The sequence below is a fragment of the Natrix helvetica genome, assembly GCF_964273705.1.
Source record: "Natrix helvetica genome assembly, chromosome: 1".
Classification (NCBI taxonomy): domain Eukaryota; kingdom Metazoa; phylum Chordata; class Lepidosauria; order Squamata; family Natricidae; genus Natrix; species Natrix helvetica.
Genome location: NC_138548.1, coordinates 185,126,855 through 185,141,950, shown reverse-complemented (window position 1 = coordinate 185,141,950; position 15,096 = coordinate 185,126,855). Strand labels below are relative to the sequence as shown.

Here is a 15,096-nt window from a genome sequence, read left to right as displayed (position 1 = left end):
GTGTGCTTTAAGTAACCACCAAAAAGGTTTTAGCACAGATCGGAAAAAGATAAATGGATACTAGGACAAGCACTCTTTAGCATTTATACTGTATGAAAACCAGGTCAGGTGTTTTTTTTCTAATTTTTCAAATATTTCAACATAAATATTAGATTTTCTTAAGCTGTAAATTCCATATGGAAAAGCTGCAAAAAATGCAATCTAAACACAATGACGCGTCTTCTTAAATATGCAGCATACCTTTCTCACCATTCTGAAGAGCTGGAGAAACATTGCGAGGAGATGCATCCATTGAACTGATCTGTAGAACAAAGAGTTACTTCTTTCATATTAAGATTTTTTCTTCGAAATCAACATCATTTTGCTAAAAAAACAAACCACGCTTCCTCAATGTACACAAACATGAAAACATGTAATCTCCTGAAAGAGAAATGGGCAAAACTTTTCTTCTTGGTGTTTCTCTAGAACCGTGATGGTGAACCTATGGCACACGTGCCACAAGTGGCACACGGAGCCATTTGTCAGGGCACGCGAGGCGCTGCCCTGTCAGCTGGCCAGCGCGCATGCGCACGCTGGCCAGCTGAGTTCACCTTTTTAAAAGCTATTTTTCGCCTTCCCCAGGCTCCAGAGGCTTTATAGGAGCCTGGGGAGGGCGAAAAGAGCCTCCCCACCCCCCCGGAGGCTTCAGGGACCGTCCCTGAAGCCTTCAGAATGCTTAAAACCACCCTCCGAGCAAACCGGAAGTCACTTCCGGTTTGCTCGGAGGGTGGTTTTAAGCACTCCGGAGGCTTCAGGGAAGCCTCTGGACAGTCCCTGAAGCCTCCGGAGGGCCTCCGGGGGGTCGGGGGAGGCTCTTTTCGCCCTCCCCAGCTCCTATAAACCCCCTGGAGCATGGGGAGGGCAAAAAAATGTAAAAATGAGGGGGGGTCGCGCGTTTTGCACGCATGCGCACTGGGGGGGGTCGCGCATTGCATTATGGGTGCGGCATGCCCGCACTTGACCCCCCTGCGCTCCCCCCATTTGTGGCACGCGAGCCAAAAAAGGTTTGCCATCACTGCTCTAGAACAAGTGAAGTACCCCTCATTTTAAGAAATATAATTAGATATTCATCTTCATTCAATGAAAAAGTACAATTGTCAGAGAAACCGTGGCACTGTAATACTGTGACCTATAATGAGATCTGTAGTTCATCTAAGTCCTGTTAATAAATATTCTGCTTAAATGAAAATCTATACAATAAATATACTGTGTCATACCTTTACTGAACACATTGAGCTAACATTTGCTACCATTCTTTTAAAAATGTAGAGCTTGAAATTAAATAATTGATGATACTTCCTTTAGCAGCAGTGACTTCCTACATTTCCTACACTGGTTGTTCAATTCTGTATATCAACCTGGCAATATTTTGGTTCATTCTTTTTACAGAACTGATTCAAATCAATTACATTTTTTGAATTGTTATGCATGCCTATGCTACAGATCATGCTGCAATATTTCACTTGGGTTAAGAAGAAGGATCTTGATTCTAGTATCTCAAAACAGAAACTTTCTTTTGCTTCAGCTATTCTATTGCAGATACATTTGAAGATAGCATAGTTATTACACTGGATGAAGTATGTCTGTTTAAACATCAGACGCTATAACAAATGCTATAACAAAAAACTGGAAATTTTCCTAGTAGAGTCTAGAATTCATTATTATCTCAATGAGCCAAGCTTTCGATCCTGAGGCTACAAAGCTATCCCAAACCAAGAAATGCCACTTAGTGCTTAACAGTCTGTAATTTTTTGTTAGAATGCAACATCTTACTTTTTCCAAAAAAAATTTGCCAAAATAAATTCATTTTTATATCATCTATCCACAGAACACTGTTACAATAGCATCTTGATGAACATGGATATCAGACAATGCAAGTAGGCCCTACAAATCATTCACCATTATTCTAGATATTTTGCAATCTCCTGGAGTGTAGAATACCTTGCCCTTGTGATGAATGACTGTTTTTGGAATCAATGAATCAATGGTGTTTCATTTTCTTCATTTGTAACCTGATTGTGCACTGATGGAGGCCAAAGACTTTGGCAATGGTTTTGTAGTCCTTTTCAGACTCATGTGTGCCAAAATTTCTTTTGATAAGCACATAATTCAACATATCTACGTTACAAAGATCAAACCCTGGCTGGGGAACCATCTTTTTTTAATAGCAAAAGCCCTCTAAATAGAGAGAGCAGACATGATTGTTATCTCACCAATTAGAATATTTTACTTAACTTATTGCCTTAAGGTTTCCACATTTGTTTCCTAACAAACATAGGGAATTTTGGCTTAGTACATTAATGAAGATATGAACACTACATTGTTTTATATTATTTATATTGTTTTAACAACAATTTCTATTAATAAGACTGAGATGAAGCTCTGATCACACTATAGATCAGTATTGTAGAATTACAAATAGATCTAAAGCATTCTCAAACTTTTCCTTACCCACGAAGCTTTCTGAAGCAGAAATCCAAAGTCACACAATCATCATGTACTCTCTGCTGCAGTTTGGCAATTTGTAGAAAACATTGCAAGTGTTTCACAAATTCCTCCTGCATGTAGGAGGAGTTCAACAGAAACCTAACTTTATTCTAGATTTATTATGCTAATTTGTGCACTTAGAAACAGGTGCTTTCTGAACTAGCAATACAGGGATGCTGTTTCAGGCACTACAATAATGTATGCAAATGCCAATATTTAAATGAATAGCATTTTATTTGCAAAGAGAAAATGGTATTGGTACTGCTTATTTCTACTTACAGCTGCAATTTTAAATATATAATCACAATTATCAAAATCCATTACCTTATTCTCTTCACCTTGCCTTAATCTCCCAGGACTCGGTGGCACTGAGGGGCGCTTCCTCCCTTTTTCTTGTTGGAAGAGATCTTGCAGCCTATAACAGATTTCATATTATCATATGATATTCTGATATATCTAATGCCAAAAAAATATTAGCAAGGAATCAATTTTTCCCTGAGATATATAAACCATTTAGAGAACAAACCTTATGAAGACAAACAAGCCTTTTATCTGGAGTTCATTCAAGTCATATTTATTAGATTGTTAATTGAAAACCACACTGAACTGACAATATACTCCTCCTTTTATACTCAGCAGTCAATGCAGCCTATTCAGAATGTGCCAAATGTTGGATAAATGCTTATTTTATTACCCTATCAGTATCTAATTTTAATAAAGAAATCGAATATGATTCATAACCAACTATCTGGAAAAAGAATAACCGGTAGAAAAAAACAATCCTTGATTTTCCACTTGAGGAAGCACTCCTTTTCTTACCTGTTATTCCATGCTTGCAACATCTCACAGAGACTTTGCTTTTTGGCTATTAAAGATTCAGAAATTGAATGCAGCTGCTGAGGAGTATCAAGTGAAGAAGAAAGCATCCTTGCTTGGATTTTCTCTATCCAGTTTCTAAATTCCACTTCCTCCATCTATCAAAGGGAAAAAACAAAAACAAGCCCACACTGACTTTTCTCAGATGGAGGTTGCTATTCCTAACCTGCACTCTTCCAGGGGGCTTCCAAACATCGATCAAATATTCATAGCTGATTACTTTAAATGATACTTATTTCTGAAGAATCCTTAATAAGAACAAAAGTCACATTTGCAGCAGCATGGTAACAACTGGTGACTTTTACTTACATACTGCAGTTTCAACTCAGCCCTGTCCACACTGCTTTCCAATTACTGAAAACTGGTTTGATGTTGGATTCAAAATAATTATCACCTTAAGGGCATAGCTGCTTTCTTTAGCTTCATGTATCCTATACCTTCTGTAATGAAAAAGAAATTAATTCCTATAAACATGCAGTACATTATACCTCCTTTTGGGCAAAGAGATCTTCCATCTTTTCCTCCCTTGTTTTGCTAAATGTGTCTGTTTTCAAAGAAGTGAGGCGCTCATCAACAGCAATATACACCTGAGATATCCTGCAACAACAATAAGCATACTCTGAATCCAAATTCATCATTTGGAAGTTAAACTCCTGCAAGCTCTCCTTAAGAATTTTATCCAATATACTACAAGTTGCAGTTTTTCAAAGAAAGTAACCTAATTGTCTATATTAGGCCGAGAAACATGTAACAAATAGAATTTTCATATTATGTATTTATTCAACAAATGTTCAGAGGGAATACATACAGTATCTTAAATCATAAAATAAACAAGAATACAAAAGATAAGGTCCAAAATATTATTACTGTTTGCTTAGACTTTCAACTGATTTGAATGTATATGTTAATCAGTATCATTAGAAAATTCCACACTGTAACTTCTTCAGGCAAAAGGGAGTTCTTCAATTTCTATCCAGAAGCACAATACAACTAGCAAAACATTAGAAAAGTTCTACAGAAAACACTGTGAATTTCAAGGGGAAAAATACAATATTATATTTTAGTTTTGAGACTGTGGGGTCATGCTTTATCCATTGTCTGCTGCATACAGTATTAAGTGCACAATACAGATACTTGCTATCCTTCAACATGGGGGCAATGAAGGAACCAGAACACAAACTTCAAATGGGACATACTGGGCTGGGGTGGGGATATAAACCTACTTCTGAGAAAAGTCTTTCAGATCTTGAAGCATGGTAATCTTCAGTGGTAGTTGACGTTTGATGTAAATCTTAGGATGAGGGACACATACCTCCAGTAACCGTATAGCAGAATAACTAGGAAGAGAACAAAACACAACATTGAGATGCAAGGCCTGCAAACATTATGCCTTTTGAACGGTAAATACATTTTAATATTAATGAGAGAGCTGACCACACTTAATTCAGCATGCTTTTAAGATGCTAGAAATGTCTACATAAACAAAGTTATTTAAAACCTGTAAAACATATGTAGTGATGATATTGGACAGAAGGTATCTAAAAAGATACACTTTATTTAAAAAAAAAAGGTAACTGAGTTTTTTTTTTACCTGAAAGACGCTACCATCTGATTGTAGGAAAAATACTGGTGGTAGTCATGATGTATGGAATGGCCACATGGTTCAGCATTGGCTCTTCGGGTGTATTGGTAGCCATAAAAGCGAAGTTCAAGGTATTTGGCAAAGGACATAGACCACGAATCATTGGAAAGTGGAACCACAGGTGTTACCTAGAAGAGTTACTGTGATTTTATACCCAGGAAACTCCTGACTTGCCCCCAGATCCAGTCAACCAATTTGATTTTGCATTTCAGTAACTCTTGAATATGACAAAGGCAAACAAGCATACAGCTTATCTTAAATTTATGCTGGCAGCTGTCAAGAAAACATTAGGAGTAGCCTATATTCAGATGGGGATGTCATTACATAGAAGTAAGAAATGAAACTATTGACTTAATCTGTCATACAGAGCCTTTTTAAAGGCAAACAGTTTAAGCTATGGCAAGCTTTCTCACCCACTCGGTAACTCAATAGTCTCCACTCATAACAACCACAATTGTCATTCGCCAGAGCGCTCCGTTGCGTAAGAGCAGTTTTTTCCAAACTGATAACTTGCTGTTAGGCTAGACTTTAAATGAAATTTGGAGCCCAAGCATGTCTGGAGAAGACTATATGGAGGATGTTGCTCTAGAGCAGCAGTTCTCAACCTGTGGGTCGGGACCCCTTTGGGGGGTCGAACGACCCTTTCACAGGGGTCGCCTAAGACCATCGGATAACACATATTTTCAAAAAAATACGGAAAACAGAAAATAATTTTATGGTTGGAGGTCACCACAACATGAGGAACTGTATTAAAGGGTTGCGGCATTAGGAAGGTTGTGACCCACTGCTCTAGAGCATAAGGTTTGCATTGGAAAATTCTTGGACTAAATCGCTCCATTATTTCACTACTTATTCCTAGATGGGCTATTCTCCCTCCATCTTAGTCCTTCCCTGCCTGTAATCTGGAAACAATAATTGTTGATAAGAAAGACAAAAAGTCTGAATAGTGGACATTGTAGTACCTGGAGACAGCAGAACAGAAGAAAAAGAACTGGAGAAAATCACAAAAAAACAAAATCTGCAATAGAAGTAGAATGGCTATGGCAAAGCAAGCAAAGATAGTACTACTAATAATAGGTGCCTTGGGAACAATCCCAACACAAATTGAAGCACAACTTGAACACCACCAGCATTGGCAAACTCATCATCAGTCAATTACAAAAAGCTGCTTTACTTGGAACCCCGCATATCCTGCAACGATACCTTTAACACCATCAAAGGACATCTGTCTATCCCAAGTCCTTGGAAAGGACTCGATAGGTGGATAAAAATGCCTTATCCAGTCTAAACATCTAGCTGATTGTGCAACCAACAATAACAATAATGACTGTTTTAAGAACTAGGTAACATAATATCGTTGCATTCAATGAGATCACTGTAGGAAAACAAAGCACTACTGTTATTATACTCAGATTTCCTAATTTCATTTTATTTTTGGATGGATTTAAAAAAAAATGAAACAAAATGTCTTTCAACATTACTCATAAAATGCTACAAAGCAGGAGGGCTGAGGTTTTGTTTGATTTTAAAAGAGCACATTCTATATATTATGAATAAACCCAAGTTTATTGTACTTATTTGTCTTGTCCAAATCTAGAAATACCTTTTAAAGAAGAATTAATGCCCTAAAAGTGGCATTGTTGTGCATTCAAAATGGACTTTTCCACTCTCCACTATCCTCAATTTTGTGCCTCTTCTTGTAAATTTGCCAGTATTTGAATTCCAACATGAACTACCTGACTCTAGAAAAAGACAACTGGGATCTCCTCTTACCTGCTTGCATAGTCTACACCAGGAATAAGTGAGAATTGTATGCTGATAACCAGGCACTGGAGAGTCCAATTCCTTCAATATGATCTGTACACAGCCTTGTCCATGGACAAAGCGACGGATGTGGTGCACCATTGGTGTTTCACAGAACATATTTGGGCACTGGTAGGAGGGCCTTCAAGCAATAAAGAATAATTGTGAAAAGTTTAGTTTTTTTGGTCTGATGTTCTATACCAATGGTTCTTAAACCATCACATCCTTCATTAACTCAAATCAGTTCATTCATTACCTGCTCACAATCTCCATCAGCATGTGCTCCTGTTCATTGCTAGTTAGGTGGCCAGCATAGAGCCCACTTAAGCCTCATGGTTAATAAATACTTAATTTTGCATTACAATGCTTCATGTTGAGCCTTTTGAAATGGAGAGGTTGGGAAGGCAAACAAAAATGTAAGCTCTTCACTGACAAACAAGAACTTCCACGCTTTTAAATATTTTAAAAAGGGGAGTGTTTGTTTAATTGGGGGGGGGGAGTGACTGCATTTTCCAAATATTTATTTAGTAGTCCATGATCATAGAAACTTTGAGAAATCCTGCTGTATTTTACTCCTTCTAAGGAAATGAATGGTTAACTTGCTATTATCATGGCATGGAACATACATGTCTTGTGTTGTATTTCCTCATTTTTACTCTATAGGTAGTTCTGGATATACAAGCAGTCATTTAGCAACTGGCTGAAGTTAAAACAGACCCAGAAAAAAGGACCCAGATTCGTTCTGATGTCCATCTCCCCTTTGCAGTCACAAGACTCAGCAACCAGTCTGCATTTATGGCGGTTTGCAGTATTCTATGGTCATGGGACCACAATTTACATTTTTTTTCTCAGAAAGCTACATTTACTTCCAGTTTCTGGGGAAAAACAGCTCATAGCAAACAATGGATTTGCTTAATAACTGCTGCATTCACTCAGTGATCACCACATTTGCTTTACAACTATCACGTTCACTCAACAATTGCCACAAAGAGGTCACAAATCAGGTGCAGTCACATGATAAGCTGCTTATCAACTATCAGACTTATGACTGAAACTGCGGGTTCAATTATGGCTGCAAATCAAGGACTACCTGTACATCTCTGCAATTTCTTTTTAAACTTTTCCCCCCAAAACTGGCATTTTACACTACCCTGCTATATTTATAATTTATTTCCATGCCTTTGAATAGTACCTGAAATAGTTCAAGTTCTACAATCTGCAATACAACAACAATAATTTTAAAAGATCCATGAGTATAAACTGCAGATCATTATTTAAATCAGAACATACGCATTATTTTTTTTAAAAAAAACTTAAAAGGATGTTTATTTTGGACTTCACACTATATCAGTGTAAGGGTCCATGTTTCTCAATAACATTTGTTCAAATAGCAAGGATGCCTAAACTTTATTAACGTTTGTATTTTGTTTTTGTTTCAACTGGTGATGTTAGAAATTGATCCACAAATCTTTGATAAAGCACGTATGTTACTACTGAGCTATGGACCTTCCTAGGTAACAAGCCTGGGGAATAATGACAAATTACTGGCTGAAAATCTATCTCTTTCCAATTATAGTGATCCCTCTAGTTTTATAGACAATTTTCCTTTCTCCCTGGAAACAGCAGAATTTGGCATTATGAGTTTTCTGTACTTCTGTTCCTAATTTCTTTAGGGTATAACCAAACAGCTGCTCACTCAAAGAATATGGAATATGGAATTTCATGCCAAAGTTATAGGTTGCTGGTCAAAATGGCAGAAATTGGATAAGTAAAGGTACTTGGGAACCAGCAAGATTCCAACAAAATTTAACTTTCCCCAAGTGGAGAATAGCATTTCTCAGAGCCAGGTGCAATCTATTACCATCTGCATTGCTGCAAGGGATATATTTTGCAAAATTGCATTAACTGAGCATAGCTGCCCATGGATCAAAACCATTTCACATGTATTATTACATTGTAAATTCTACAAGGATATCAGATCCCCTTATATTTTGCTTCTAATATGTTCATTTCAGGAAGGCCAGACAATTTTTATGTGAACCATCTTTTAGAGGATTTGAAACCTTTTGTTTTTTCTGCAGTAGCCAAATTCTGTCTTGCTGCAATGAAATTAAGACATAACTGATAATAGAATAACCACTTCTGTTTTGTTCATCATTTCAGAGTTAATGCATATTTGCTTTAACTGATATTAGGTGAGTCACAGCCTATATTACTTTAGATTTACACTTGCACGGGTGCTATTATGGTAGCATATGTGACATTTTTATTATAGAGTAGGTTTTCTTAGTATTTTATCTCATTTAATTTTATTTTTGTATTGCGTATTTTCAGATTTTGCTGGTCACTGACTGAATAAACAGCATTTCTTTCTCTATTACTTCTTTCTTTTACTAGGAACATGATAAAATAGTCATATTTATCTTTCTAATAAAAATCCAGATTGATGAAGCAAATTAAATAAAAAACACTCCCAGTAAATATCACTACTACATCAAAATGAACTGTGCTACTGCATCAGAAATATACCATAGCTGGAACCTTCATAGAATGTGAATGAAATGCTTTCATGGAATGCTATGAAACAATCCCCTAAATATACTGAGCCTATTTTTATGATAGTTTACAATCAAATATTCTTACCTGAAACAATATCTTTCTAGAAATACTCCTAAGGTGAGATCATTCTTCCCATAGAACTCCATTACTACCATCCTAAAAAACAGAAACTAAGACAGTTACCTTTAAAATAATTGGAGTTATTGGACATTTCCTGCATGCAAGAGGCCTTTATTGTTTTTCCAAATGTCAAAGAAAAAAAATGAGGTTCTACAGAATTTAACTGATTTTGAATTCATTATCAACATTGCTCTCTTGGCCTTAGACAATTACTGCTATTCTCTTGCTTCTTTGCAATGTAAACCCGATAAAACAAACAAAATAAAATAAATCAAATATTCAAGAGTTGTGAGATTACAGCAAGATATAAATTCAGTTATTCCATCAATATGCTGCAGGAAAATGCAGCTGCTGCTGCATATTTTATGATTTGGAAGACAGAAGCAGCAAACTGCATCACTGCAACTGCATGTTATACTATATACTGCATGGTCTGCCATTCATTCAACACAAACTGCCTAGGCTCCATAAGGATCTAAGCAGTTAGTAAATAAAATAAATGGATAAAAGAATGTCAGATACCGCAAGGCGTGAGTTCAACAAAATGCTAATATGTATATATTTAAGTAGCACAAAAATATGTCTGTATCCAAGAAATAATTTAAAATTTTTGGGCCCTTTCTTTCCCCATTTTTAAAATGCCATTCAAGTTTTGGTTTTAATGAGATGCACTGAATTTGAAACACCACCCTCAGTGTTATATGATCTTTTGCGGAAGATTAAGTGCTTTATCAGATCTGAGGGGAAAGGGCACGTGGGAGAAGCAAAACTTTGCTAATCTGATTCATTGCTACATTGGTTGGAAAGTAGATTTGAGCTCATCCACCCAGAGATGGCAATGGACTTTCCTCTTGTCCTTAAGATAGGAGGGAAACCTGTCGATAGAAAAGCCACTGCCCACTCGTTACTGCTGTAAGTGTGGTACTCTCCCAGAAAACAATATGGATAACTGGCCGACTCTGACCCGGGATCTTCTGCTTGCACAGCTGTACTTGGAGTGTAGCTGTTGATGAGGAATTCTTGAAAAGAGTGCTCTCTTACGCCTCTTAACTGAACTCTGCCCAGGGTTCCCCTGAAAACCTGTTCTTTGGGTCACTGATGGACCATTCAATGGACAAAAAAACCATGGAGGGAAAAAAGCATAGGATGGGAAAAAAGAAGGTGGGGTCTCAAAGAGGCCTCTCCCCCAGGATTACAAAAACCCCGTGTTGTATAGCAGTAATAGTAGTAGTTGTAGGAGTAGTAACTGCATGTTTACAAATGAGTAAATGGAAAGCCTCTAAGGAATATTTCCCCATCAAATAGAAGGGAAGTATTTAGGGCACAAATTTAAGTAATTAAAGTAAATAAAATTAGTATCATACCATGGGCTAACACAGGCACTTGGAGCATTGCCAGATTGGGCTGAAGAACTACTGAACAAAACACACAGTCTCTGATGGTTTGCACAGCTAAGACAGTCCACCTGGGAAGACATGTAAATGAAAAACAGTTATTATATTATGTTAGCAATGGATGGGCTAAAAAATAAAATGTTTATGAGTACAATGATGGAAGATCTGAAGAGCCAGGTTGGGTACAGAAGGTCTCTCTATGTGGTTGTTAAGAAACAACATGAACCTGATGGCACATAAATCATAATCAGTATTTACATACATACAAACCAATCTGCCTTTCAAGGTAAGGAATACATACCAAGCATAGTAAAGAAATAAGAAAAAGTTAAATAAAGATGCAAGACAAGAAAATGAAACATAGTTGCACCATTTATTATACCTATACCTATAATGTAAAAATATTTAATTTGACTTTATGCAAACTAAATATTTACAGGTAACAGAAATGTAGGAATAGAATTTGGGATAATGCTATGTCAAACGTGATAAACTTTTAAGATATCTGAACTACATAATTCCATTCTTAAATGTATGTGAAATCTTTGTTGCATGTCTCTCTCCATTTCTTCTGCAGCAATCACCCCCTTGCCATGCACATTACACTTTCTTTTTCAATTTAAACTCTTTCTTTGTCTAATATGTTTCCCTCCCACCTTAAGGACAGGATTACAGGTAATCTATGAGTTACAACCACTTGTTTAGCAGCTATTCAAAATTATGATGCACTGAACAAAGGGAACGTATGACCAATCCCCATAATTGCAGCCATCACAATATCCCCATGGTCATGTGATTGCTATTTGTGACGTTCTGTGCTGGCTTCCCATAAGCAAAGTCAATGGGGATGCCTGCAGGGAAGGTCACAAATCACTCCTGTAGGTCATCTTCCATCACCTTTTTTCCTCAAGGAGTCCTACTAGAATACAAAATTCCAAGGATCTCATAATGCATAGCACCCCTGCCACCCACATCCCCTACCAGCTCACCTGTGCTCCCTAGTGCCTGCCATGGTGCCCAATAACCTACTTGCTGCACCTGTGTACCTCACTATATTCCTAATCACATTGCTTAGTAATGGAAGTTCTGGTCCCAACTGTTGTAACTCAAGGACTACCTGTACTGTTTCTCATAGCTTTTGCTACGATGCACTCTAATGCTAACTCTTACCAAACCAAGATTAAAACCTTATGTAGAGGGTTGGGCAAGAGTAGAATTTAATTTCAAAATTCCTGAAAATAATACTTTCTTGGAAGATATTTAGAAAAGTTTATTTCTTAAGCTTCCAGAATCCACCAAACTATTTAAAATATTCACTCACTTTTTGAGACCATAGAGATTCACTCTGAATGAACATTTTTTCATCATCTTCACTCTTGACTCCTAATTTCACAGCCGATGCTTCTTTAGACTGAACAAATGGATCTGTGTTTTTCTGCACAATCCTTCCTCCTCTGGCTCGGAAGTCAGCGACCATTCTGGCCAGGTTTGAGCTACTGTTCAGAGGCTCAGCAATTCTTGTTCTAACAAGTTCATGAGAAGGTAGAATCTGGATAGGCTTGGCCTGGATGCTTCCATTCATCCCTTGTAGTCCAGAGAGATCCCTTAACAATTGTTTCTTCCTTCTGATATCCAGTTCTTTGTACTCCTTGTTGAGCAGAGCAGAGAAAAAAACTTGCTCTGAGAAATATTCTCTAGTGGGACACCTCATGCCTCTCTCTGTTAAAAGAAATGGCTCACGGAATGAGATTACTGGGGAAATACCGAGAATAACATCCTTTAGTTCTTGCTTAAATGCTAAAGAAAACGTTTTGAGGCGATCTTCACAGGAAGTCACTTCCTCTGTGATATACAACCCAGTGTCATCTTGCAAAGGATCTCTAAACTCTCTGGCCTGACTTTTAGGTTCTTGGTAGTCATTAATTATCCCTAGAGTTTCCAGTTGTTCGGTATCTAAGATTCCTAGTTGTTGTTCAGTTAAGTCAAGAGGTAAAAGGGCTTCAGAAATTATTTTTGTTCTGTATAAGGAATCCACCAGAGGATACCCTTGCTGCTTCTGGAGAGCAGCTTCTTGTAAATCACCATTGATCTGGTCATCGTCTTCTGTCCAAATCCGTTGTTCATGGGAGCCTATCTCATCTAGAGACATAGATCCGGATATAAAAGGCAGCTTATCTGAGGCCATATCAGCCTCTTTTCCTGCTAAGTCAAATTCTCTGTTCAGGAGATCTTGCTGCCCATCTTCTTCCCCGTGTTCTTCCATCAGACTCTGGAAGGAACCATTTTTGCTCAACTGAGGAGGCATGGCAAACTCATCCATAAGGAAGGAGATCTCCAACTGGGAATGATAGGCCACACAGATCATAAAAATAAGGATTTCCTTCACTCGAGCCAATTCATACTCTCCTGCACCACGCAACTTGACAGTGCAGCCCAGGTGTTGAGGGCAACCTTCAAAAAACATCAGAGTTTTCGTTTGCTCTGAAAGAGAAGAGAATGATGCTTACTACATAATGACGCTTACTCTCACTACATAGAGTGGCAGTCTGACCAATATGTATATGTTAGTCAAAGTTATTAATGATTCAAAATGTATTCAAAACAGAGTCCAATCAGAAATTCAACTGATTTCCATTATATCTTTCAATCCATCAAGTTCAGAGTTTTATTTATAGATTGAACAAACACTTTTAAACTGTGAAAATAACATGAAATATAAATACACACACAAATAAACACAAAGTAAATAGAAATCTTTATGTAACGTCACTGGTTCTACCATGAATGGTTTGCAAAATAATATTTGGTTAACTTTCCATAAAACTGCCAGGATAATACAGCAAAAGATGGCAGCTACTGAAAAGGGGCCTCCTGGGTTTTAGCATGTTCTGCTTAGTTTATGTATTTCATATGAACTGTTTTGGGTTTTTTTACTTCCACAAACTTATGCCATTGACAAAGTGAGCTTTTGGTCCATGAAATATTTTGTCACATTGTATGTTACCCTTCATTATTTTAATTGCAGTAGATGAGTAAGTACATCTTTTTTGAACATTTCTTATTTATAACAGTCTGTGCTCTGAGTTTGTACTAGACAGGCTTTATAATATGTATTTACAGTATACCTCTGCTACCTGTAAATAAGAATTATGTCCTAACTTTAAGATGGCCATAAGAAAAGCACTGCATAAATTCCAATGTTATATTAATGTTGTCAATCAATCATATAACATTTATTTTATCTTCACATTAGTCTCGACAGACAGACAGACAGACAGACAGACAGACAGACAGACATAAGTGGATAACAGAACCTCTTGGCTTTACTCACCATTAGGTAACTGGAACACCTGAATATAAAATTTATGGCAGGTCCCAAGGTGTGGTTTGGTTAACAACTGATCCATTGACATCAATACATCTCCCTGGGTCATCCGACTTACTCGATCCAGAACATGCTGCAAAACATTAAGAAGATATAGACTACTTTTGGCTTCTTGTGTCTTTTCGTCATCAGATTTATATCCCACCTTTCCTCTCAAGAACATAAAATGGTTTACATGCCAAGCACCCAAATTTTGATCATGTGACCATGGGGGCATTGCAACAGCCATAACTTTGAGCAGAGGTTTTAATTCTCTTCATTCAGGGCCATATTAATTTTGAATAGTTGCTGAAACATAAGTTGAAGACTACCTGTATTATTTTCAATTTCATTTTCAAAAGTCTCCTTCAGTATTTTTATTGGCATAACCATTTTACAGCCCTGTATAAACGTCCTCTACCAAAAATCTTTAGGTATTCCTGAATTGCAAAATACTGCTGGGTCCTGACCGTGGATTACACCATTAGCTCTAATCGTCCCAAAGGTGATTTTTCAAGAGGCAACTGGATTTGTTTTGTTTTTTAAAATGTTTCAGTTGTCATCCAAGCTGAAGAAGTCAGTTGCGTCTTGAAAAAGCACCTTTGGGACTATGGCCTGTATGACTAAGAATCTCCATAGACATCAGCTCTAATCATAGAAGTACTCATAAGCCTTAAAAAGACCTAATGATCTAATCCAAATGAGATATAAAATTCCAGAAAAATATAAAATTAAGCTTAGAAAGAGATTCAAAGACCCAATGGATAAAGAACATGAAAAATTATGGGAAAAGGTTATATTATTGTAAAAGA

The 15,096-nt window shown here is 37.1% G+C and overlaps 1 protein-coding gene across 10 annotated transcripts in view; it reads right to left on the bottom strand.

The window, feature by feature from the left end:
- The window catches only part of PIKFYVE (phosphoinositide kinase, FYVE-type zinc finger containing), a 108,329-nt gene that overhangs the window by 23,324 nt on the left and 69,909 nt on the right, over positions 1-15,096 (bottom strand). For all 10 annotated transcript variants that reach the window (XM_081937810.1, XM_081937813.1, XM_081937809.1 and 7 more), the window contains 11 exons: positions 14,252-14,378; positions 12,242-13,401; positions 10,891-10,991; positions 9,491-9,562; positions 6,818-6,989; positions 4,994-5,172; positions 4,626-4,739; positions 3,891-3,999; positions 3,346-3,500; positions 2,851-2,941; positions 241-301 (listed from right to left, as the gene is read on the bottom strand). In XM_081937810.1, coding sequence (XP_081793936.1) covers positions 241-301; positions 2,851-2,941; positions 3,346-3,500; positions 3,891-3,999; positions 4,626-4,739; positions 4,994-5,172; positions 6,818-6,989; positions 9,491-9,562; positions 10,891-10,991; positions 12,242-13,401; positions 14,252-14,378 — 2,341 coding nt within the window. The remainder of the gene's footprint in view (positions 1-240; positions 302-2,850; positions 2,942-3,345; positions 3,501-3,890; positions 4,000-4,625; positions 4,740-4,993; positions 5,173-6,817; positions 6,990-9,490; positions 9,563-10,890; positions 10,992-12,241; positions 13,402-14,251; positions 14,379-15,096) is intronic.